The 25,577-nt window shown below is 54.8% G+C and overlaps 1 protein-coding gene across 1 annotated transcript in view; it reads left to right on the top strand.

Annotated features, from left to right (window-relative positions):
* Positions 1-5,717: 5,717 nt before the first annotated feature.
* RTN4R (reticulon 4 receptor) overlaps positions 5,718-25,577 on the top strand; it is an 87,303-nt gene continuing 67,443 nt past the window's right edge. The window contains exon 1 of the mRNA XM_051774160.1: positions 5,718-6,324. Coding sequence (XP_051630120.1) covers positions 6,303-6,324 — 22 coding nt within the window. The 5' untranslated portion in view covers positions 5,718-6,302. The remainder of the gene's footprint in view (positions 6,325-25,577) is intronic.

The raw sequence follows: 25,577 nt of genomic DNA, 5'->3' as shown, positions 1-25,577 counted from the left end.
AGGGACTGGGGACAAGGAATGGAGGGACAGGACACAGGGAATGGCTTCCCACTGCCAGAGGGCAGGGTGAGATGGGATATCAGGAAGGAATTGTTGGCTGTGAGGGTGGGGAGGCCCTGGCACAGGTTGCCCAGAGAAGCTGTGGCTGCCCCTGGATCCCTGGAAGTGTCCAAGGCCAGGTTGGACGGGGCTTGGAGCAACCTGGGCTAGTGGAAGGTGTCCCTGCCCATGGCAGGGGGTGGAACTGGATGAGGTTGAAGGTCCCTTCCAACCTAAACCAGTCTGTGATTCTGTGATTGTTCCCACTCAGTGAGCTCAGGGTAGCTCCAAGCCATGTGCCAGTTCTCAGCCAGGTAAGTCTCCCAAAGGCTTCAACTGAACAGCTTCCTGCGAGTGGCTCCTGAATAAATCCTGCAGGCCCTTCCTGCACAGCCCTGTGATTCTCTGAAGGATTCTTGGTGCATCCCAATCTCAGCAGCACTGCTGGGATCAGGTGGGAATCTTTAACAGAGGGAATTGATGTGTCAGGTTGCAGCCAGGGCCGCGGTGATTTACAGGAACAGCTCGTCCGAGCCGCCCCTATTGCTCAGGCAAAGAGTCCTGAAATCTGAGCGAAATCACGAAGCAGGAGCTCTGAGCTCATAATTCACCTTCCCGGGAGAGGGAACATCTGTGGGGAATTGCTGGCTGTGCAGGGGGTGGCTGCACTGACGGAGGGGAAGCTTTTATCCCTCTGCCTTGCCCATCCAGGCTCTGCAATACTCTGGAGCAGTTTTTCATGGCAATAGGAGCCAAACAGCCCATGGAACAACACAGACATTCAGAGCCTTTTCCTGAACTAATAAGATGTGGCAATGAGCTGAGACAGCTGAGGGAGATGGAGCACAGGGCCTGCCATGGGGGGTGGGTGGTTCAAGCCAGGCAAAGCTCACACCAGGGCCCAGGACTCAATCCCATCTCTCTGGCATGTCATGTCTTACTGCAAAGGAGCCCAGGAGTGCCCAGCCATGCTTCAGTCTCCTGGTTCCTGGGCTCTCCCTGCAGCCATCTGAGGTGTTCTGGTACCCAGGGCACATCCCACTGCAGGGAAGAAATCAGACCTGACACGTAACCTGGCTGGAAGGGACCCACAAGGATCATCCAGTCCAAACCCTGGCCCTGCACAGACACCCCAACAATCCCACCCTGTCCCTGAGGGTGTTGTCCAAACACTCCTGGAGATCTGGCAGCCTTGGTGCTGTGCCCACTGCCCTGGGGAGCCTGGGCAGTGCCAACCACCCTTTTTCCTGAGATTCAACCCAACCCTGCCCTGACACAGCTTCACGTCGACTGCTAATATATATATACATATAAAATATACATTCTCTCTCTATATATATATTTGGTGTGCAGGTAGGTTATCCAATCTTGCATTCATGGTACTCTGGTCTCCTGGAATTGCCACTCTGCCAGCACACAACTTCTCTGCCCACTGGTGTGCATCAGTTCCCGAAAATGAAGCAGTAACTATGCTGGGTGTCTGGATAAATCATGTCAGCACAGATCTCACTCCAGTCCAAACATGGCCAAGGAGCTTTGCTGATGTAGAGCCTCCCTGTGCCTCCATGTCTGGCCAATCCACAGGGTCTGGGCTTCAGCTGCTGGAAATGACCAGGGCAGAGCCAGGGTCTATGTGCCCTTCACACAGGCCAACAGGTAGAAGGTATAATACACAAACTGTGTCACCAGTCCCAGGGGTGGTGGTGAGCCTGGGGAGTCCTCTCAGTTTTGTATTTGAGAGTGTTCCCCATAGTCTGCCTGGGCCTGTCCTCAGAACAGGGGAGCACTAGTCTGAGATAAGATTCTCTTGGCTCTCCTGAAGGATGACTTGTCCAGGGGTCCAGAGGGATCACTGTCTCGTGGATAAGGTTATAGTCCCCCCTACTGATTGTCCCTGCTGCACTGTGCACCCTGTGCTCATGTCTGCTCCTGTCTCCTGCCAGCACAGCCAGTTCCAGAACTTCGGCAGAGGCATAACAGGGTCCCAGAAGGGCTTGGGTTGGAAGGGACCTTAAAGATCATCTTGTTCCAACCCCTCTTCCACTAGAGAGAGCAAGTAAACGGGTCTCTTTCTCTGTTTTTCTGCCTCCTTGCTCCTCTAAGAGATGTTTTCAGATGCTCACAGCCACATCAGACACAGGACAGATGCAGTCACAAGGCTGTGGGGAAGAAAAGTAAAAAATCTTTGCCAGATCAGCACAAGCTACACTTTATTTAATATTGGGATTCAACTCTATTATATTCTATTTTAAAAAAAGGGGTGGGTGTGAGCACAGCGAAGGGCCATGACCCCATTTTACATGCCCTCTCTATTTATCCACATCCACCTGTCTCTTCCACCTTCTCCTCAGTGCCCATAGACCCAGCAATGTGCCCCAAACATGTCGGGGCCCCTCTGCTCACAAACCTGGGTTAAAGAGAGCAGGTGAAGGGCTGACACTTTGCAAACAACACTCACAACCCAAAGGAAGAGAATTGATCTAAGTGTGATTAAGCATTAGGTAGAGATGAACATATAATTATCCAGTCAAAGCAAGGTCTCTTCATCTCAGGGAATGTTGGCTCCTTTCCAAGTGCAAACGAGCTGCACAGAATTACTCACACTGTGACTGTGAGCACCTCAGCTCCCCCAGGACATCTCCTGCTTGGGAGACTCCTCCTTCACCCAGTTCTTGCTGGAAAACACCTTGACATGTTGAGAAATGGGAAGCACAAATGTCCAACATGAGGTACAGAGGGAGAGCCAGTCTCCTGTACCCTGGGACATGAGCTTGGAGAGGGAGCTGGCCCGAGGACACTGTCACACTGTGGAGCACTGCTGTGCACACCAAGGTCACAGCCACCGTGTTCCTTCATGGTGACCTCTATGTAACAACTGTTGGGTCTCAAACCAGCCCAAATTGGTGCAGGAATCTGCAAGAAAAGTCAGTCCCAGCCCTTTACAGATGTGCTCTCTCCATTTCAAGATTAACCTTTCAGAAATGTCAGCCAAACAGCCACATGCAGCCTCCGCCTTCCTGGTAGAACCTGTAATTTTTGGCCTTGTGACTAGAGCTTCAGTTAACTCCTTCAGTGCTCCTGTTCACCTTCCAGCCGTCTCCCAGGAAATTCCAGCTCCAGGGTCCTTTTATCTGCAGTGCTTTTGATGCTCTGCATGTAGGTGACCTCTCCTGATGCACCACTTGGGATGGCAAAGTCAGAGGGCACTGCTGAAACAAGAGTACTTGGAGGTGTGTTTAAAAGTGAGGAGCAGCATATTCCTAATATGTGGTATCTGGACTGTCATGCTGAAATAGCGCGTGGGGAGGATCATCCTCCTTCCTAGAAGATGTCCATAACTCCACAACAACTGTGCTGCCAGCAGACTGCATTAGGAGCGTTCCTTGTCTCTTCCCAGACCTCACCTCTCCTTTACCCCTGACATTCCCAGAAAACCCTCCTGTTCCTTCAGAGCAGACCTACCACAGACTGGCCCAAGCACCCAAGAGAGACCTGTGTCCCCCCTGAGGGTCCCAGCCTGTGACCCTGAGGGCACAGTGCTTCCTCAGCAGCACAGTCACCAAGTGCTGTCCCAGGCAGTGTGTACAGGGCTCGTGGAGAACACAGGATGGGTAGGATAGAGCTGGAAGTCACCCTTATGCAAAGCAAACAGAGAGAAAGGGGCACCTGAGGCAAAAGGAGGGTGAAGGCAAGTGGATGCCTAAGCTGGGATGCAGGTGGGCCTGTGGGCTGAAGGTGTGGGAAGGAAGGAGACTAGGGAATCATCTCTGCCACCTCTGCAGGTGGCAGAAAGACAGTGGTTAGAGGGCCAGGGAGCCCCCTGCCCTCCCCAGGTGTCACCTCCCCTCTCCAGGGGACTGGAGGAGAGGGGCTCCAGGCTTTAGGCTGCACACACCTTCCCATTTGGACAGTTAGATGGTGTCTGGGTACCGACAGTTCTCCTGGATCACCTTCAGGTGGGATTTCAAAGGTCTAGTGAAGGGGTACCTGCCCATGGCAGGTCCCTTCTAACCCAAACCATCCTGTGTTTCTGTGATTCTAAGCCAAGTACCTTTGGCCAGCTGAGACTGTTTCATAAACAAGGCCCACACTTGGTAAATCACCTCCATCTGCCTCAAACGCCCACTAATGTCTCTCTTTGGTTGCATTTCTTTTTTCCACAGATGACTGTGAAGCACCCCACAGACCTCTGGATGAGATAAGACTGGTTATTGTACCGGGAGAAACATTTCCTGGCTCACCTTGGAGTGAGACCTACACACAAAATTATGAACTGGGTAGGCCTTGGAGAGATGTGGTTATGACACCAACCCTGAGTGCAAAGCTGCAGGAGATGGCCAATATTAGGGTGACACAGGTGAGGAATGAATGTTCAATAGCATTTATATACCTGGGTGTACATAGGTGACGATATATACACACTCTGTACATGGAATCACAGAATGGTTTGGGTTGAAAGGAACCTTAAAGCCCATCCAGTCCCACCCTCTGCCATGGGCAGGAACACCTTCCACTAGCCCAGGTTGCTCTAAGCCCCGTCCAACCTGGCCTTGGACACTTGCAGGGATCCAGGGGCAGCCACAGCTGCTCTGGGCAACCTGTGCCAGGGCCTCCCCATCCTCACAGCCAAGAATTTCTTCCCCATATTCCACCTAACCTTGCTCTCTGGCAGTGGGAAGCCATTCTGCCTTGTTGTGTCACTGCAGTTCCTGATGAAAAGTCCCTCCCTGGCTTCCTTGTGGGCCTTTCAGATACTCCAAGGTTGCTGTGAGGTCCCCACACAACCTTCTCATCTCCAGGCTGGAGCCCCTACTCTCCCAGCCTGTCTTCATGGGGAGGTGCTCCACTCCCCTTATGAACTCCATGGCCTCCTCCAGACTTGCTCCACCAGTTCCATGTCCTTACCTGTGTGCAGTATTCCAAGTGGGGTTTCACATGATACAGATACATACACATACTGTACATACATCTGGTGGCAATTGAAGCCTCTGACTAGCAGGGACAGAGCCACCATGTCTCCATATTGAAGATGCTCAGCTTTCTCTGGCACCATCCTTCCCTCCTCCTTTCCCCACCGAGCAAACGAGTTCACTTAATAAAAATCCATCTTTGTGCTTCCCAGGACATCTGCAGATGGGAGCTGCCTGTGAGCACTCGGCTGCTGCCGGACAGGGAAGGCAGCCAGGGCAGGATGGGAGCTGGCTTCACCCTGCTTCCCTACAACGTGAGCCTCATGCTCCTCGGGTAAACTGAGGTAAGCTCTGTCCTTCCTGCACACAGGAGAGTGATCCCACAGGGACAGGGATGGGATGTGGCCAGAGGGCTCGGAGAGAGGGCAGAGCTCTCTTTCGGACTGTACCCAAGGGCCTCTTTGCCATCCCTCCCCCGGGGCGGCAGCAGCTCCGCAGCAGCAGCAGCAGCAGAATGTGGTGAGGAAGAGGAAGCACCGCGGGTTCGGGTGTCTCTCGCCGCCTCCCCGGTGCGCAGATTCAGAGCAGGGGACAAACACCTGCCGAGGTCTCCGGTGCCTCCGGGAGGGGCTCCGAGCCGCGGACCCCGAGCCCGGGCGGTGCGGGCGCGGCTGCGGCGGAGGCAGGGAGGGGGGAGCGGGCCCGGTGCCCGCTGCCGCCCGGGCGTCCCTCTCCGCCGCTTCCTTTAGGTGGCACCTCTCTTCCAGGAATGAGCCTCCCGGCCCCGCGCAGCCCTGCCCGGGCCGCGGCCGCACCGCGGGGGCTCCGCCGCGGAGCCGCCGCCGTCGGAGCGGCCCCTCCTCCCCCCCGCCACCCCGTGCCCGGCTCCCCCGTCCTCCCGCTCACTCCTCCAGCCAGTAAATCCGATCTAGGCTGATTCCTCTCACGTCAAACCACATGATCCCATAAAACATTCATCGCCGCTCCATCCCCGCTCGCTCGCCGCTCGCTCCCGGGATACAGCGCAGCCGGCTCCGCTCCCCGCCGCGGGATCCGCCGCAGCCCCGGCCCCGCACGTGCGGCGGGCGGAGGGAGGAAGGACGGGCGGAGGGAGGAGGAAGCAGGCGGGCAGGCAGGGAGGGGGAGCCTCGCCTGGATGCTGACTCCAGCTCGGGGGCTGCTCATTCCCCCGATGAACGAGGGCGCCGGCACCGGGAGCGCCCCCCCCTCCCCGTGCGCCGCCGCTCCGCGCTCGGGCTGAAGTTTGGCACCGGGATCTGCCCCGCTTTCCCAAGGATTGTACCGCTGCCGCTCCACTTTGCGCCTCCAGACGTGCCTTCCCCGACCCCTAAGATGAAGAGGGCGATAGCTGAAGGTAGGTGCGCCCCGTCCCCCCCACCGCCGGGGCTCCCCGGGGCAGGGCGCGGCGGCCGCGGCCCCAACTTCGCCCCGCGCCGGGAACTTCCCTCGCCGCAACTTTTTGTTCCGTGGAGTCTCCGGGAGCGGTTGGTCCCATGCGGGGAAAGAGGGGCCGGGCCGGGCTGGGCCGGGAGAGGCGGCGGGGAGGGCGCGGGGGGAGCGGGAGCGCCGCGGCTGCGGGAGCGGAGGGAGGGGAGGCCGGGGGGTAGCGAGCACCGGGCACGGCTCGGCACGGCTCGGCACCGGGATGGACGCAGAGCAGCGGGCCGAGCCCCCTCTGGCCCCCGCCCCGCCTCGACTCGGCTCGGCCTTGGGGTGACCGGGCGAAGTTGGTGCCGCCGAGGGAAGCGCATCCCGCGCTCCCCAACCCGCATCCCGAGATCCCCAGCCCGCATCCCCCGGCCGAGGGGGCTGGAACGGGGGGGGAGCGGGGCTGGGGCAGCCTGGCTTTCTCCCGCTCCCAGCCCGGCCGCCGGGGGAACACCGGCCCCGCTCCCCGAGCCCGTCCCGGGCCCGGCCAGCCCCGGGTGCCTCCGGTCGGGGAAGTTCGCGGAGGGTCCGGGCTCCCCGGGGGAATAACGGGTCCCGGGGTGCGGTGGGAGCTCCCCGCAGAGCCCTTCCCGCAGGGTGTCCTCGCTTCGTCTCAGCCCGGTGCCCATTAGCCAGGGGCTGGGAAGAGCTGGGGGAGCAGGGGTGGGACCCCCCTTTCTGCTCGCTCCTCCGGGGGAGAGAGGCACAGGGGATGCAGCTGCCACAGCTCGATCCTCTGACTGAAAACAGCCCTTTTTCGTCTGCTTTGGCGATAATCTTTGCTTCCCGGTCCCGGTGTGCGGGCTGGGGCTGGGCTGGGCTGGGCTAGGACTCGGACTCTCGGAGCCCCCCGGTCCCGCCGTGCCTTGGCCATTTGCGGCGGCTCCGGGCGAGCCCCGAAACGCAGCCCCACAGCGGAACACACGCTCTCCCGCTGCAGTTCAGAGCGCCTGGAGAAGCATGTGCCTCCCAGGTGTGTTTGCTGGGAACCCAGCCCACAGATTGCAGTTTTTAACGGGAGGGATCAGCCCATCGTGGGAGCGCCAGTGCTGCCCAGACTGCTGGGCAAGGGACATGTGGGCATCCGGAGCCTCTTGCTGCACGGAGTCTCTTCCCGAGCGTGCTGTCTCCAGCTTGCTTCCCGTTCCCATCAGTGACACAGTGTAACTCTTCTTTCCTTTCTATTTTGGAGGGCACTCTGGCTGATTTATTGTGGTGATCAAAGGACACATCCAAGCTCTGATCCAAACAGCACACCATCTCCTTTAAAGACTTTGTATCGGTTTTAAATCTGAAATGGCCAATTTATTCCTGTTTGGGGAACACCTTGGGAGCAGGTTCCGGTGCCAGCTTCTCGCAGGGGCCCTCAGGGGATGCTGGTGTTTCAGCCTCCATTTGCCGTGAGCCGGAGCCCGGGCAGGAGTCACCCATCGATTTGAAGCCGGCGGCTCTGGGCTGTGCTCAGACTGCTGGTGCCAGGCTGTGCTGGGGCTCTTTGTGTCCCGTGCTGCTGCTGGGGGGGCTGTGGCCGTGCAGAGCAGCATCCAGGTGCTGGGTGTGGTACAGACACCCGGATCCCCCCTCCTTACCATCCCAGATCCTGGTGCAGCACAACACTTCTCCGCACAGTGACATTCCTGGCTGCTACCAGCATAATGTGGAACAACACAGAGGATAATGAAATATAAAAGCTGTGTTACGACGGCTTTATTTATAGAACAAGGCTTTGAGGGGTTTGGGTTTGAATTATTCCCTTTTTTCCTGTGGTTTATGAATTGCTCCTGTGAGAGGCTGGGTAGCCTGGATTGCTGGCAGGTTTGACTGGAAAGTCCTTATGAACCTTGGGAGATTATGTTTAGCTGAGTGACCATCCTACTGTATCTGGACTACATTTCCCACTGTGGGCTGCCAGGATGCTTCAAGTGCCTTGTAAGCCAGAAATAGCCACCAGGGGCAGTTGGACAGGCAGAGCTTTCCCTGTTCTCAGCACTTGCTGCCTTATTAACACGATTCATTTATATTGAAAAAGGGCTTTCCGTGCTTATTCTTTTTTTTTAAACAAATGCAAAACCCTGTAATATGAGAACCTACATCAACATAAGAGACTCCTTTTTCACTCATGTGAGAGCAACTCTTTTTTTTTTTTCTTGAGAGAAAAAAATTTATCATATAATTTTTATATTTCCTGTCTTTACAATCTTCATTTTTTATCAAGAGGCTGCTGCATTTTCTGGGCTTGATCCCCCCTTCCCCACCAGGCAGCACAGACCTCAGACCTATATTCTGTGGCACTATCAGGGACCATCAAAGGGTGTGTTTGGACAGGTTTTCTGAAAAGGAATATCCTTAAAGAGAAATTTTAGGGCAAAAGGGTGGAGGTGCTGTTGCACCGCTCGGTGTCTGGGCATTGTGTCGGTGCAGGTGTCATTGTGTCCCTGCTGGCTGTGTGATGTTTTCCCAGACAAAGCTGGTCCAGAGAGTGAGTTAATGAGATGGTGATAAAGCCCCACGGTGTCTCCGTGCTGGGGGTTGTGGACAGCACTGTGCTGGGGCTGCTCCTGCTCCACTGGTATAGGGACCCTGTTCCACTCTGGCTTAACAAGTCAGGGCCCTCATTAATTACCTCCATCCCGTGCTCAGGTGCTCTGGGATTTGCTTGGGGAAAACCTCCTTGGAGCCATCCACAGGAGTGGTGGGAAGGAGCAAGAGGAGGAAGGGGACAGTTTACTATACAACAAGTGTCCCTCTGCTTTCACATGCTCCCTGCTCGGCTTGGAATGAGGGGGCAGGGGAATTGCTCCATACACTCATCCTGGTGGCTCACTGTGGAGTTGGAAGCTGTCAAGGGACATGGGGGTCCCCAGCTAATATCCCCATGGATTTCTTGATAATCCTGTGCCAGTAGGGGCTACTAACACAGACCCTGTGCTGTGTAACCTTCTTCTGACACCAACTATGACTTTGGCCATTAAACTTCCAAAGGAATAAGCAAAATCTGCAAAATCCAGCAGCACATATGGGAGTTTTCTACCTTTTTCAGCTCGGAAGCAGCAAGGAGCCTGGGAGCTGGGGGCTGGGAGGGGCAGGGATGCTCTGGAGGACAGCTCTCAGGCACAGAGATGCTGCTGTGGGGAGTGGTGCCTGCTCTGGAAAGGGTTGTGTCTTCCTTCCCTTCCCATCCTCCCGGGTCTTGTGGGAGAGGGGGAAGGAGAGGGAAAATCAGTTGAGCCAGAGCCTCGACAAGGAAGATGAGCTCTAATCTCTGCTCTGAGCCTGCACATGGCTGCTGTGCCAGTGGCTCAGGCAGCTCAGCCCTGCTGTGCTGCCGAGTCCATCCCCGTGGAAAGGCTGGAGCTGCAGCTCCAGGATTCAGCCTGTGGAACAGGAGGAAGAAGAAAGGAGTCGGTCTAATTAGGTGTGTGTCCTCTTCCCCTTGGATTTGCAATGCTTTCTGCTGCTGTCACCTTCATTAAGACAAATCTCTGAGTGCCAAGCTCCTCTTTTGATGTTCCTGAAGAGGTTTTCTCTTTATGCAGGAGGCATGGACACAGTGGAATAGGAGTATCCTGCACCACTGCACAGAGGTGTAAAAGGGAACATCTCAGCATCGTGTCTGCAAGGGCTGGGAGTCGCACTGAGGCTTCTCCTATCCATGTGGAAAGCTCTGTGCTGTGTCCTAGAGCCAGATGGGGCTGTCTGGGATTTGTGAGTAACAGGGTTTCAGGGCTTCTCCATCACAGACACACAGAGGTGTGGGAGGGAGGAGTGAGGCTTGTGATCTACAAAGCCCAGCCTCTCCTCCCCTTTCCTGCTGTGGTTGCAACTCCTGGAGGTTTCCACATACTGAGGGAAAAGGGGACAATTGTACTGAAAAGTCTTAATCAGCTAAAAGAAGCAGAGGGTGGATCCTCCTGTGTTTGCGCAGAGATGCCGAAGCAATTCGTGCAGAGTTTGCTAAAATGTGCAGACTCACCTCAGCCTGCACGAGGGTCTCATTGAGGCTGGTGGGACACACAGCAATGGGAGGTTTGGGTGGCTGATTCTCCACTATGGTGGTGTTCAGCTGGGATGTGTAGGCTCAGAGCAGATTGGCAGCCAGGTGCCACAGAGACTCCCCGTGGTGTGTGTGCATGGCCAGGCCCTGCCTGGGAAAGGCAGGACACATCTGCAAGTGGTGTGGCACGGATTGTCCCTGTTTACTTGGCTTTTAGAGAGCTCCCAGAAGTCAGGGCCTCTGGAGTCTGGTCCTGGCCCCGTTTCTAACCTCTCTGTACCCTTGACCAGGTCAATGAGCCTTTCTGTGATATGGTTTCAGCTTTTTCAGCTCAAGCCCTCAGAGACTGATGCTGAGTTATCTCCCCAGGGACCCAGAATATGCTTAAATTCAGCCCAGAGCTGAAACGTGGAGGTCTGTGCAATCACTGATCACTTCTTCAGCAGTGACACAGGGTCAGGTAACAAGACTGATGATGTTCTCCTTTGGGCTGTTGCTGCACCCACAGCAGGTTTGTCTCTTTGGGCTGGCCTGCCTTTCTCCCGGCCCTCACACTGGAGCTGATCAATAGCACCAGCAGGTTTTATAGTATTTATTGCCCCTCTCAAGTCTCTGCTCCTGGAATCAGGGGATTAGAAAAGTGCTTGGGTTTTTTTTTAATCCTTCCTGATTGCCAAGAGAAGCAGAAGCACTACATAAGCACATGCAAGACATTGAGGAAGTTGGAAGCAAGAAAGCACTCCAATGCTGTGATTTTTGGTTCAGTTTCTTGAGAGCTCAGTAGTTTGAGGCATCACCCTGCTCAGACTCTCAAGCAGCAGACAGTCAGCAGTGTTGGGTCCTCTCTGCATGGGTCAGGCAAGGCAGGGTTACAGAACATTTGCTTTCATAGAATGGTTTGGAGGTATCATCTGGATACACCTGAAGTACATCTGGAGAGTACATCTTCAGGGATCTAAGGAACCTCTTGCTCAAAGCAAATGTAATTGCAAAGCCAGTTCTGGTTGCTCATGGGCTTATCCTGCCAAGGATGGATGTCTTTCCGAGGCCTGGGTCAGCACTGGAGGGCCCACGTCCCTTTGGGATGGTGGGGGTACCTCTGGTCTCTCCCTGGGCATGGCAGTGGGGGAGCAGCAGTGCTGGGCCCACCCTCCATGGGACTAGGTGAACTCACTTCCTGGGAATTCAGGAGCTGGTGCTGGGGGAGGTATCAAGGAGGAGCTGAGGGTGGGGGTCACAGTCAGGGACCTTGGCAGGCACACTCAGGAAGGCAGCAGACACTTCCAGACACTTGTTTTGGGTTTGCTTTGCCGACTGCACTGGGGGATGAAACCCCTGGCCATATTTTCTGTGTCCTGTTACAGCTCCCCCAGCAGTGTCCCACATCAATGGTAATTACAGCACAGTTTCCCTGGAGCTCTTTAGTCCTCAAATGCACCCTGTGCTGGCAGCCTGTCCTGACATGGTGCAGTGGCAGAGACCTCTCTGAGGACACACTTTAGCATGGCCAAATCCCAGAATCCTGGTGGGAAGGGTCCAGAACAGGGCTGTTGCACATGGGATCAGGTCTGCTGTGGATTTCTCTATCCAAGCTTTGGAAACTTCCAGTGATGGAGCCTCGCTGGCTTTTCCCATTATTGCAGCTGATTAAAAAGCCTTTTATTATGTCTGAAATTACCCTCCCAAGCTGCAGTTCTTGGCCGTGTCCCTTTGCTGTGTCATGTGGCCTCACAGAGGTGTGTTGGGCTCTGTCATCCTCACAACTGCCTTTGAGTAGCTGTAGGCAGTGATTAGATCACCCTCCACCTCCTCTTTGCCAGACCTAACCATCCTAAGCCCCTCTGCCTTACCTTTGAGGACATATTAGGACACATACTGGGAAGAAATTCTTGGCTGTGAGGGTGGGGAGGCCCTGGCACAGGTTGCCCAGAGAAGCTGTGGCTGCCCCTGGATCTCTGGAAGTGTCCAAGGTCAGGTTGGATGGGGCTTGGAGCAACCTGAGATAGTGGAAGGTGTCCCTGCCCATGGCAGGGGGAGGAATGAGTGGAGCTTTGAGGTCCCTTCCAACACAAACCATTCTGGGATGTAGTGATTCCATGGTCCTGTGACACACTGGAGGCTTCTGACCATCCATGGTCATCTTGGGCTGTGCCAGCCCTGCTGTGTCCCAGCCCCAGGGCAGGGCCCATCCCTGTGCTGGCACTGCTGGGGCACCTCCAGCCCTGGGGCTGTTCTGGGCCCCTCAGACAGGAGACACTGAGGGGCTGGAGCGTGTGCAGGGAAGGGAACGGAGCTGGGAAGGGGCTGGAGCAGCAGGAGGGGCTGAGGGAGCTGGGGGGGCTCAGCCTGGAGCAAAGGAGGCTCAGGGGGGACCTTCTGGCTCTGCAACCCCCTGACAGGAGGATGCAGTGAGCTGAATGTCAGTCTGTTTTCCCAGGGAACAAGGGACAGGAGGAGAGGGAATGGCCTCAAGTTGCACGAGGGGAGGGTCAGGTTGGATATTGGGAGAAATTTCTTCACTGAAATGGTGGTCAGGCACTGGAACAGTTTGACCTGGGCAGGGGTGGAGTCCCCATCCCTGGAAGTGCTCCAAAAGTGTGTGGATGTGGCACTTGACACAGTTTGGTGGTGAACATGGTGGTGCTGCTGCGGGAAAGGTCGGACTGGATGATCCCAGAGGGCTTTTCCAACCTAAATGATTCTGTGATTCTCTGACCGAGCTCATCCTCCATTGGAACTTTTTTTTTTCCCCAAGTTAGTTAATTTTGGACTCAGGAAATCCCAGCTGGACAGTATTGGAGGTGCAGCCCCCCAGCCCTGAGTGGAGCTGGGCAGTGACTGTCCCACCCCACTGCCCACACTGCTTGCACAGCCCAGGGTGGAGTTCCCATATTTAGGAGCAACCATTTGCTCATATTCACCTTGGTCCCACCATAGCTCCCAGGCCCTTCACACCAAACTGCTCACACTTTACAGGCTGGTTTGGCTGCAGAGGACTATTCTGCCCCAGCTACAGAAGTTCCTGCACTTCTTGTACCATTAATAATAATATTACCTCTTAATACTGTTCCACTTTCACTCCTTCAGAAAGCTCAGACATTTAGGTAAATGATACCAACCTGCACATGATTTGGTTCCTTGTGGTACTGAAGTGTTATTTAGCAGTGGGTCAGAAACATTTGGAGAAGTCCACGGAAATCCAGGGTTCCCGTCCTGCACTTCTCCAAATCACCTGTGCTGCTGCCAGAGTTCCATCCAGACAGCCAAGGACAAGGCAGTGCTTCACATGGGCTCCTTTCTTCCTTCCACTATCAGCATCCAGAGGGGATCAAAGTCCTTTTGCCCAATGCTTGTTTTGCTGTTTGCTTCTGGAGCTGACTCAGAAAAACTTTCTTGTCCGGCATTTCTGTACTTAATCCATGAAGGTCTGGAGAGTCTTTATTGTTAGCTTTTCTTTGATCCCCATCCACAGCCACAATTCCACATGGAGATGAAAACAGTCCAGAGAAAGCAAATGAAGATACAGCAGCAGCCTGAGGTTCATTGCCTGGATGGGAATTTCCAGCCTGTCACAGCTTTGCTCCATCCCGTGGGAGCTGGACACGTTCCCTCAGACGGCTCTTTGAGCCCTGGTGCCTTCTCAGCAGTTGTGCTTTCTTTTATCTCTCTGTCCTGCACCTTCCCTGAGAACAAAGGACTGTTTGCATTCAAATGTGATGCTTTCTCTTCTTCCTCAGTGCACAGGATAATTACAGTGCCTTGTGTGGACTTGTACTAATTGATCAGTTATTAGTGATAATTATAATTTTCATGATGATTTAAGGGGCATTTCCACAGCAGAAATGATGTTCTGATACAACAGTTCGGAATTGCTTGTGATGTGTCAGATCATGTCCTGTGAGCTGCTCACTGGGGAGACGGGTTAAATTTTATTTTTTTGTTAAAAACCAATCCTTTGCAAGAACCATCTGGTTGCTAAATTCTTCTCCTGAAGCTGTGCAGTTTGCTGGGAGTTCATTTGCGTCTTTAGCTCCTAAAGAGGAAGTAAAAGTGACTGATTAGTCTAAGACTGGGACCATTCACATCAAAGTGACAGATTTTGTGAGCTGGATTTGGAAAAGTGTTTAAAACTGGTGCGTTTTCATTAAATTTTGAAGACTGTGGGCAGAACTCTGCTCTGGGCACTCCAGCACAGCTCTGGGCTCTGCACCCTGTGTCGTTCTGTCAAAGTGAATTGTGTGCCTGGTAAAATTTGCATGTGCTTGTTTGATGACTTTAAATATTGATTTTAATTGTGCATCTTTCTTAAGGCTGTGAGTGATGATGGAGCCACGGACAATAACCATGTGCATAACACAGCCATGTGCAGGGAGATGGGAACTCAGCCTGACTCTTAAGCAGAAGGGAGGGGGAAAACAAAGGAAAATACCTCTGGCGGCCCCAAATTCAGTTTTCCCTGCTTCCAGGCACCATGGGGGGCTTTGTCAGGGATGTGCCTTCAGCTGCCAGGCAAATTGGGGTTTCAGAAGCCTTTTGTGACTGCTGGTGTCAGGCTGTGAAGGCCCCACACCCTCCCCTGACCAGAGGTGTCTTTGGAAATCCCAAGAGCAAATACTGAGTTTGTGAACGTGGGGTTTGTCTCTGCAGAGAAAAATGGTCACCTGAAAGCCACTGGGACCCTTTGGACACACACATGGACTTGCACTACAAGGGCCTGGAGTGCCAGGACAAGGGGGAATGGCTTCCCACTGCCAGAGGGCAGGGTGAGATGGGAGATGGGGAAGAAATTCTTCCCTATGAGGGTGGGAGGCCCTGGCCCAGGTTGCCCAGAGAAGCTGTGGCTGCCCCTGGATCCCTGGAAGTGTCCAAGGCCAGGTTGGACGGGGCTTGGAGCAACCTGGGCTGGTGGAAGGTGTTCCTGCCCATGGCAGGGGGTGGCACTGTATGGGCTTTAAGGTTCATTCCAACCCAAACCATTCCATGATTCTGTGATTGCACATCCCCGCGGCATCGGCGTGTTTTGAGGGGCAGTGGGAGGGGTGGTGGGAGCAAATCCCTGTCCCTGGGCACGGGTTCCTTCCCAAGCACACCCCCCCAGCACAGATCTGACCATGATTAATGCTTTCCATACCTGTGCAAATATGGTTAGCATTGGCTTTACACTAGAGGGCTGTCTGTCCCTTTCCCTTTGGAGAACAGGCTGGAGTCGCTGTGCCGGGAATGTTTTACAGTATCCCCAGGATCTGACAGCAGCCCCTTGGTGGGGTGGGTGATGTGATGCAGGCTGGGAGTCACTGCTCAGCTCTCTGTGCTGCACAGGAACACCCTGGCCTGGGCTGAAGGGCCCTTGGGTGTGGTTTGTCTCAGGTGAAGTGAAGCCTCAGTGGCTGTGTCACCAGGCACTGTCCCCTGCAAGGTCAGCAGCCTTTCTGCAGCAAGCAGCAGGTTTCCAGCCAGCCGTGTCTTCCCTCCTCTTATTTCAGACCATGTTTGCTGTCAGTGTTGGCACAGCTCTGGGTGTCCAGGAGTGTGGCATTTCCTGCACTTGAGAGAACCTGCAGCCCTGAATATCTGCATTTACAGCTGTGGGGTGCACTCAGACAGGAATTGCTTTGGAAGTGGCTCCTGGGGGCTGGAGGAGGGTCTTTAGCATCCCAGAGCTGACAGATTTGGCAGCTTATGTCTGGTGGGACGACTCCTCTGGCTCTCCTGCCAACAACAGGCTGGGACCTCCATGGGGACTTTGGCCACCATGAAGGACAGTTGCTTTGGGTCCACTGGTATCACAGGTTTCAGAGAATCAGAGAATATCCTGAGCTGGAAGGGACCCACAAGGATCATCCAGTCCAACCCCTGGCCCTGCACAGACACCCCAACAATCCCACCCTGTACCTGAGAGCATTGTCCAAACCCTCCTGGAGCTCTGGCAGCCTTGGGGCTGTGCCCACTGCCCTGGGGAGCCTGGGCAGTGCCAACCACCCTCTGGGGTAAGGACCTTATCCTTATATACAACCTAACCCTGCCCTGACACAGCTTCATGCTGGTTTAGTTTAATTGATTTGTTTAATTCTGTCCCCACTCATGTTCATCTAGACTGACTTTAACTCAGGTAAAGATGGAACTAGCTGAGGTTTACCTTTGCCTAAGAGACCTGGTTTGAATTCACACTGTCCTTAAACCAGTGTGCCTGCCTGGAGAGATCCAACCCCAAACACAACCCCCCAGTGACTTCCACGTGCATTGTGCCAGCTGCATTCGGGGCACATTTTTTTCCATTTCTGGGTGCCTGAGCAGTCAGCCTTTGGCTCGGTTTGGGCAAAAGTGGTGGTAATTGAGAGCAGCCAAGTCCCTTGACCCTGGCTAACAAGGATCTGCTTCAGTGAGCAGGACTGTAGGGGGGAGATGCAGTGGGATGGCCAGGAAGGAGTGGAGGGGAGGCACCGGTAGGCACTGGGCACACTCTGGGGCTGAGTCTGGCACACACTGAAGTGCAGACGTTGGTTCTTTGTCACAAGTTGATTTATGAAGTCCAGGGACTTCTCTCCATCCCTCAATTTGCAGCTAATGTGTCCTGAGGGAGGGGGGATTAATAATGGTAATTACAGCAGCTCTTGGTGGCATTAACCACGTGCACAGGGATGGGTGGTGGGAGCTGCTCTGCCACGAGGAGCTGTCTGGCTCTCCATCCACCTCCAGCCACGGGCTGGGACAGCAGCTGCTGCCAGATGTGGGGCAGGACAGGGAGCAGCAGTGGGGACAGGCTGAGCTGGGCTGTCCCCTGAGCCCTGGGCAGTGATGTCCCTGGGCTGGAGCTGGAGAGGAGCCTGTTTGCTGCAGTGTTGCCTCGCTGTCCCTGGTCACCTCAGCAGAGCTGGGAGCTGCAGGCAGGAGGGCATGGCCTGACCCCTGGTGACTCACAGCAGCCTTGACTTTCACCTTTGGGAGCATGGTAAGGTTGGCAGAGACCAGCAGCACAACCAATCTGGGATTCAGGGTGAGAAGGGACTGTGCTGGTACTGCCATTCCCTGTGGTGTGGGATGTTCCCTGCTCTTGTGCCAGCCAGGTTGGAGTGCAGGGCAGTGCAGGAATCACAGAATGGTTTGGGTTGGAAGGGAGCTTTCAGCTCGTCTCATTCCACCCTCTGCCATGGGCAGGGACACTTTCCACTATCCCAGCTTGGACACTTCTAGGGATGGGGGCCAACAGCCCCAACAGCAGGAAGCCCCTGGGAAGCTGCCTGGGCTGGGCTGCACTGCTCCTCCCAGCTCTGCTCCTCTGTCCAGAACAACAGCTGCTAGTCCCTCACTTGGCTGGTTCCATTTCAACCCACAAAATGGATTTTAGGCCTTCTGGGTGAGACAGCAAAGGGATTCTGCCATCCCCAGCCTGCCTGGGCATTGTGGTGTGGGGGGTATCAGCTCTTGCAGGCCTTGAGGGGTCAGTTTTAAGCCTGGATTTCTGACATCATGTGGTGAAGTGAGATGAGACGAGACCTCAGCTGGGCTTGGAGCCAGAGCCTGGCTGAGGGGCTGTGCCTTGATCTTAAGCCCAGGAAAGGCGACATCTCTGGGTTTGATGTTACCCACAGCACTGAGGAACCATTTCTCCCAGTCTTTTTGGCAGTTCTACCATGACACAGTTGTGTCAGCTGCTGCTGAGGCACTGGCCATGCTCTGGGGACAAGGCAGTGTCTAGAAATCAGACAGTGGTTGTTTAAATCTCATCCCCAAGTCAGCCAGCGCTACTCCCGAGTTCCTGAGGCTGCAGCCTGTGCTGTGTGCAGGCAGGGTGGTCCTGAGCCCTGGGGAGAGGCTCTGGGAGGGGCTGGGGATGCTGCTGCTGCCTGAGCACAGTGCTGGCCCAGGCTGTGTCCCAGTGATAGTCCCATTCTCTCCCAGGCTGGAAGGAGCTCCCAGGGAGCAGCACAGCCAAAGAGAGACATTTATACGAGTGGCACAATAAATGAATCTGAGCTGCCTTGGGGGAGCCAGCCCAGAGGAGCCTTTACTTGGCCATGACTTTTCAGTGGGAAAGGCTTTTCTTTTGCTGTGTTTATTTTTGGCTTTCCTAGTATTTTGCTGGGCTTACAATTAATCCTGAGCTTCTAGGCGGCCAGCTGGGCTGTGGGGACAAAGTCTGCCTCAAAGCAGTTTGTTTGGTCATTTCCTGAGGACCTTGGATTTACCAGGAGCTTGGAAGAACTTAACCTGGGTACACCTGAGCCATGTGCACACACTGCTCTGGGTGGAGAGCCACCTGGGCTAGTGGAAGGTATCCCTGCTCATGGCACAGGGTGGAACTGGATGATTTTTAAGGTCCCTTCCAACCCAAACCATTCCATGATTCTGTGATTCTAAGGGAAAGGGACTGCAGGAGCCACTTGGGCACTCTCTCACCAGGTGGACAGGGACTTTGCTCTCCCTTGGCAGAGGTGGCAGGTGGGCTGTTGCTGCTGGGAGATGGCAAGTGGGGAAGGGAACCAAATGTGTGTCACTGGTGCATGAGCTGGTGGCAGGTTTGCACAGTGTGTGTTGTGTGGGTGTTGGAGCTGGGCCTGCCTCTCACCCTGGGGCACCTGCCATGCTTTTACACAGAGAAATAGTGAGAGGACAAGGGGGATGAGGTTTAGATTAGATGCTCTAAAGAAGTTCTTTACTCAGAAGGTGGTGAGGCCCTGGCACAGGTTGCCCAGAGCAGCTGTGGCTGCCCCTGGATCCCTGGAAGTGTCCCAGGCCGGATTGGACGGGGCTTGGAGCAACCTGGGCTGGTGGGAGGTGTCCCTGCCCATGGCAGGGGGTAGATGATATGAGCTTTAAGGTCATTTCCAACACAAACCAATGATTCTACGATTCCATTTTTATTGTCATGAGAACCCCCCACTGCAGCCTGTGCCTGCTCCAGCCTTGCTCCCTGCATGGCTTTATGTGAAATGTCCTGGGCCTGAGCCCTCAGGAATGGGCTGCAGGCCTGGCAGGCCCTGAGAGGAGCTGTGCTGGGATCCCTGGGACTCCCTGCACTGCACAGGCTGTGCCTTGGGTGTGAAGGGGGATCATCTGACGAATTCCCTGCCTGCCTTTTGAGCTTGTTCTGTGGCAAACCCCCCGTGGGTGCCAGCCAAGGCAGCTCTGTGTGCTGTGCACCCTCCTCTTGCTGTAGCTGGGATGGGCCCTCTGGAAGCATTTGAGCTCTGTTGGTTTTAGCTGGGTTGGTTTTAGCTGGGTTGGTTTTAGCTGGGTTTCTGAGGCTTTATAACTTGCTTCTCCCTTCCTAAAATTGAGGCTTCACTGTGGCCCATCTGAGCACAAATCCTTTGCCATGCACATTTGGTTCCTGCTCATAAAGCCACCTCATAAAGGCTGAGTGGGGAAAAACTCTTGTCAAGGCTCCTCAAGTGCTCTGTGTGATGAGCCTGGGGTTTGTTCCACCCCCTCAGTGCAGGTGGGAGGTGAGTGTGCAGGAGCTGTGGGGTGTGATGGCAGAGACTGGCTGTGAGCAGAGCACAGGGTCACCCAGAGGGGCCGAGGGGCAGCTCTGCTGCTGCCCTGCTGGCATTTAGGGGGTGACACAGAGAGGCCACAGGCCAGCAGCCCCCACCCATGGCCCCTGTGTGTGACCATGCACAGAGCTCCTCCTGAGAAACCCTCCCAGCACATTCTGTCCTTCTGTCCACAGGAGGGGTGACAGTCGGTGTGTCTGAGTCCCCTGCTTGTCCCCACCCCCCTGTGCAGGCTGAGCATCCCCGGGGAGGGAATGGGGTGACCTCATGCCCTGTGGCACTGCAGGGAACACTCCAGCTGCTCTAGACCAGAGGGATGCAGCTGCTAAAAAAGCCCTGGGAGCCCTCCCTGCCGGCAGGGCTGGGGCAGAGCAGGCATTTACTGTGTTCTCTAAAACAGAGAGACTCTGCACACTAAAGGAATGAGCCCAACACTTGGCACTGGGAGAGATGGGAAGTGATAATGGGAGGCAGGGCTTTAATGGCACAGGAATCTCTCACTGTGATGGGAGCCAAAAGAACCCCACTGGGAGTGTCAGAATGGGCAGAGAGGAAAAGGAGATGAACAGGGTTTGCAAGTATACCCCAACAGCTCCCAAAAAAGAGCCTTGACCCACCTTTGGCTCAGGCTGGGGCCAGGCTGCCAGAGCAGCTCCTGTGACCCCCAGCTCCCTCTCTTGCTTCCCAAACCCCTCCTGCTTGGGAAGGCTGAGGTGAGGGGGACATCAGTCATTCAGGCCAAGTACACACCAAGTGCAGCCTTGTGGGGCCCGTGAGCATGGCTGTGCCTGGGTGTGACACCACGTGTGGGGCTGTGTGAGCAGATGCCACACGTGTGCTTGGGCAGGCAGGACATGGGGGGAGCTGCATGAGAGGCTGCCCTGGCTCCTGTCACAGGACCGGGGGGAAAATCCCTGTGGGCTGAGCACACAGCTTGTGAAGAGGAGCGGGCTGCAGCTTGTTTGTCACCCAAGAGGGACAGGAAAATCAGAGACACACACCAGAAATAATGCAACAAGTGGCTGTGCTGAACACAGGCTGAGGACAGGCTCTGCCAGGCAGCCGGGCCGGCTTCCTCCTCGATGCCCTGGGCTGCCCTACAGATGCAGGGCCAAAACTCAGTCCCCTCCACTGCCTGTGGGCCTTTGGTTTTCTCCCTCTCAGAACTAAAGGCCACTGTGGAGAATCACAGAACCATGGAAATATTAAGGCTGGAAAAGATCTCCAAGATCATCAAGTCCAACCTTTGACCACCTCCATGTCCACTAACCCATACTGTGAAGTGTCATGTGTACTCATTTTTTGAACACTTCCAGGGATGGTAACTCCATCACTGCCCTGGGCAGCCCGTGCCAAGGCCTGACCACTCTTTCAGTGAAGAAATTTTCCCTAATATCCAGCCTGAACTTCCCTTGGTGCGAGTTGAGGCCGTTTCCCCTTCCCTGAGAAGGTTCACAGTGCCACCTGAAGAGGTTCCTCAGCACAGGGTGTTGGTGCTCCCTGTGCAGCAGGTTGGCAGCAGTTCATCCTCAGTGCCTGCCTGGCCCTTTGGAGCAGCACCAGGGAATATGCAAATTTAACCTTTGAATTTACTGTGCTGTTCTTTTCCTGGGAAATGTCACTTGGGCACCAAGCTGGGAGTACCTGCTCTGGGAGTGGGGTGGGGGGCAAGCAGCAGGGGCATGTGCCCTGATTCTGAGGGGGCATCCAGCCAACCCCCAGCATAGGGCTGGGGCCTCCAGGGAGCCTTTAGTGCTCTGGGAGTGCCAGGAGCCCACGTGCTCTGCCTTGGCTGTCAGCAGGAGCCACCTGAACCGACAGGATGTGATGAGATGTGATGGGTGGAACAGGTTTGGGTGACTTGAGCTGGTTCCTGAGTGACAGGGGGAGGGTCATGTCCCCATGGCCGGTGCTGGGCAGGACCTGTCAGCAGTGACACATGAGAGAGGTATGTGGAAGCCAGGGCCCTGCCAAGAGAACTCCTGTGCCTCCAGGGATGGGGTTACTGGCAGGGCTGGATCCAGAGGATGCTTCTGCAACAGGAGGGAGCTCCCTGTTTGCTCAAATGTGAAGCAGATGGAAAGCTGAAGGGAATCCCAGCTGTCAAAGCTGGCAGTGACTGATAGGACCATCCTAGCTCAGACCAGAGACTAAGATGAAGGATTGTTTCCAGGCTGCCCCTGGGAGGTACCTATGGAACAAAAGAAAGGTGTGATTACAGTGGGGCAGGAGTGACAGTGCAAAGGAGATGAATTTCAGCTCAGGTGAATAACCAGGGACTGTATCAGTGTCCCTGAAGGGCTTTGCCCTGGTTGCTGGACCATCCATACCAAAGCCTTTCCTGCCACACGGGCTCCGTGAGTTTTCTCAGCTCCTGCAGGGTGGATTTGCCAATCTCTGCAGCATTTCAACCATGCTCAGGGAATAATTCTATGATTCCATTGACGAGCAGATGAGCTGGGGGGACTCAACCTGGAGAAAAGGAGGCACAGGGGGGACCTTCTCACTCTCTGCAACTCCCTGGCAGGAAAGGGGAGCCGGAGGGGGGATTGGGGTCTGCTTCCAGGGAACAAGGGGCAGGATGGGAGGAAATGGCCTCAAGTTGCACCAGGGGAGGTTCAGGTTGAATACTGGGGAAAATTTCTGCATGGAAAGGGTGGTCAGGCATTGGCACAGCTGCCCAGGGAGGTGGTGGAGTCACCATCCCTGGAAGTGTCCAAAAGCATGTGGATGTGGCACCTGGGGACACGGGTTGGTGTGAATATGGTGGTGCTGGGTTAAGGGTTGGACTCAATGATCTCTGACTCTTTTTCCAACCTAAATAATTCTGTGATTCCCTGTGGGCTGTGCCAGATTCAGCTGTGGCTTTGGGGAGGCAGAACACACCTGGAGAGCCCTGAGAACACTTCTAGTTGTGTGGCCCTGGAACAGTGTTCCCTGCAGGTTTCTGCAGAGTTATTACAGCTGCCACTTCGGATCTGGCTTTGTGGGGACAAAATGCTTTGGGGTCAGCAGGGCAGGAACTCTCAATGAACAAGCCAAGGTGTGCACTGGGCTCTCCTCCAGGCCCTCTGGGAGCAGCCAGCATGGGCAGCTCCAGGCTGTTAGACCCTGAAATACTGGAGCAAAGTGCAGCTGCCTTCACCAGCATCCCTGAAAACAGCAGGGCAGGATGTCCATGGGATGGGTTTCAATAGGAAAATGATTCATTTCCCAGCTCCCAGAGGGGTTTTCTGGAAACGGTAGAGAGTAAATAAGGGTTTTGAAAGTGATGGCAAATACCTCGGAGGTGCCCTTCCAAGCAGCCTCAGCTGTTGGAAATTACACTCCCATCTCCAGTGGCTCTGGGAAGCAGAGGGTGGGGCCCTGGGGGTCTCTGGATCCTGTGTGTGCTCCTGTTTGCTTGGGTGCTAATTAGAGGAGTGTGTGTCAGAGCTCTGCTGTGTATTCTGCAACTCTCTAAATTCAGATAAGACCCATTACAAATCCATCACAAGGTATGTTAAAAGCTCCTTAATTAATATCCAGTAAAGCCAGTGGTCCCTGGCTGTGAGCACTGCAGAGGAGTGCAGGGCAGGGGGGGAAACCAAGTCAGGGAGCAAAGAGATGAAGTGGGGAGGGTGACGTGGCCAGTTCCAGTGACCCAAGGCTGTGCTGTGGCCTTGATGCACCTGCAGCATCATCAGAGGGCTGAGGGGGGCCAGGGGCCTTTGCTGATGGGACTTTTCCAGGTTTCTGACCCGGGTAAAGCCCCAGCAGAGAAGGTGGGTGCCCCCCCCCACGCCCTCAGAGGTTGGCCCTGCACCCAGGGCCTCCTGCACAACCTGATGTGGCTTCCTGGACATGCATCCAGCCCTGCCCACGGCAGAGAGGTTGGAATTAGAGGATGCTTAAGGTCCATTCTGGGAGTCTCTGATCCAGCAGCAGAAGCTGTGGGCTGCAGGGCTGAAGGGGTGTCTGTGCCCATTCCCATGTTCCTTGTGCTGCTCTGCTGGGCTCTGGAGCCCATCTGCAGCTCCACATGGGCAGTGTGATGTGTGGTCTGTGTTCTGGCATCTGTGCAGGAGAGCTGCAGGTCCCCTGTTGTCAGAGCAAAGATGGGGCTGCTGAGATAAAACCACAAACACTGATCACTTACCCCTCTGGCCCTGCTGAGATCGTGTGGCATTGCCACAGGTCTCTCCTGCATCTCCAGGGACAGGGGACATCAGTGGTGGCAGAGCTACACATGACACAGCCCTGGGTCCTGGAGGAGAGGGGGTAACCCGAGTGCAGCTGAGGAGATGGTGGCTGGAGCTGGGTTTGGCCTGTGAGCCTGGGGGGTCCTTCCCAGCCCCCTGTCCCTGGGAGGAGAGCAGTGCTGAACCTGCCCTTGCACTCATGGGCTGCTGTGCCAGGCCAGCAGGGAATCCTGGAGTGGTTTGGGTGGGAAGGGACATTAAAGCTCATCTTGTTCCACCCCCTGCCACGGGCAGGGACACCTCCCACTAGCCCAGGTTGCTCCAAGCCTGGTTCAACCTGGCCTTGGACATTTCCAGGAAAGGGGCAGCCACAGCTTCCCTGGGCAACCTGAGAGTCCATCATGGATGGATTAATTCTTCTGGCATTCACCTGAGGAAGAAGAAATGATGGGGGAGGAAACTCCTGGTTCAACCATGCAGAGGCAGTTTTGCAGGGAGCAGAACATCCTGCATGGCATCCCGGGGTGCAGGTATGGGCACAGTTGTGATTGCCCTGCCACAGCCCACATGTGCACAGCAGGACTGATGGGGCTCTTTATCTGCTGATCTGTTGTGGTTGCACAAATCAAGAGCTGGAAGACATAGGAGAGAGACTTTTCCCAAGGGAATGTAGAGATAGAACAAGGGGGAATGGCTTTAAGCTGAAAGAGGGCAGGGTTAGATGGGATATTGGGAAGGAATTCTTCCCTGTGAGGGTGGGGAGGCCCTGGCACAGGTTGCCCAGAGAAGCTGTGGCTGCCCCTGGATCCCTGGAAGTGTCCAAGGCCAGGTTGGACGGGGCTTGGAGCAACCTGGGCTAGTGGAAGGTGTCCCTGCCCATGGCAGGGGGTGGCACTGGATGGGCTTTAGGTTCCCTTCCCACCCAAACGGTTTCATGATTCCATGATTCTATGATTTTGGGGAGAGCTGCAATGACAGCAGAGCTGCCTCTGCTCTGGGACACTGGCATTTCTTCCCAAATTCCTTCAGGAGCAAATGGCAGCTGCTTGTGCTCATGTGGAACTGCATCTGTAAAGGGAAACAGCAGAGATTTCAAGTGGCACTGCCTGTTTTACTATTTCAAGAAGTGTCTTATTGTAATTGCCTTGCTTATTTGGAAAAAAACCCCACTGTAGTTACTAGAAATTCAATATAGAAATTACTAGTTACTACCCTCTGTAGACTAATTTTGAGGGTAGAAGAAGAATGAGGAATTTAATGCACACTATAATGAATGTCAGTCTTCTCTCTTAATGAATAGGAATCACAGTTTGCTCCACATTGTTGGGAAATGAAAAGCATCCAAAATTCCATTCACTTTCTTCCTTTTTTCTTTTTTTTCCTTTTTTTTTTTTTTTCCTCTTTGAGAGAGATAATACTGTGCACAGCAGATGGGTACATTCATTTGAGAGCACTGAGGATTTTTATCTCTCACTGTACAAGTCAAGGTTTTCCTTCAGCTGAGCTT

Source organism: Manacus candei, unplaced genomic scaffold, assembly GCF_025592945.1.
Source record: "Manacus candei isolate 608988 ecotype Guabito, Panama unplaced genomic scaffold, ASM2559294v1 h1tg000189l, whole genome shotgun sequence".
NCBI classification, from domain to species: domain Eukaryota; kingdom Metazoa; phylum Chordata; class Aves; order Passeriformes; family Pipridae; genus Manacus; species Manacus candei.
The sequence above is the reverse complement of the archived record's forward strand: the minus strand, read 5'-3'. Positions and strand labels throughout refer to the sequence as shown.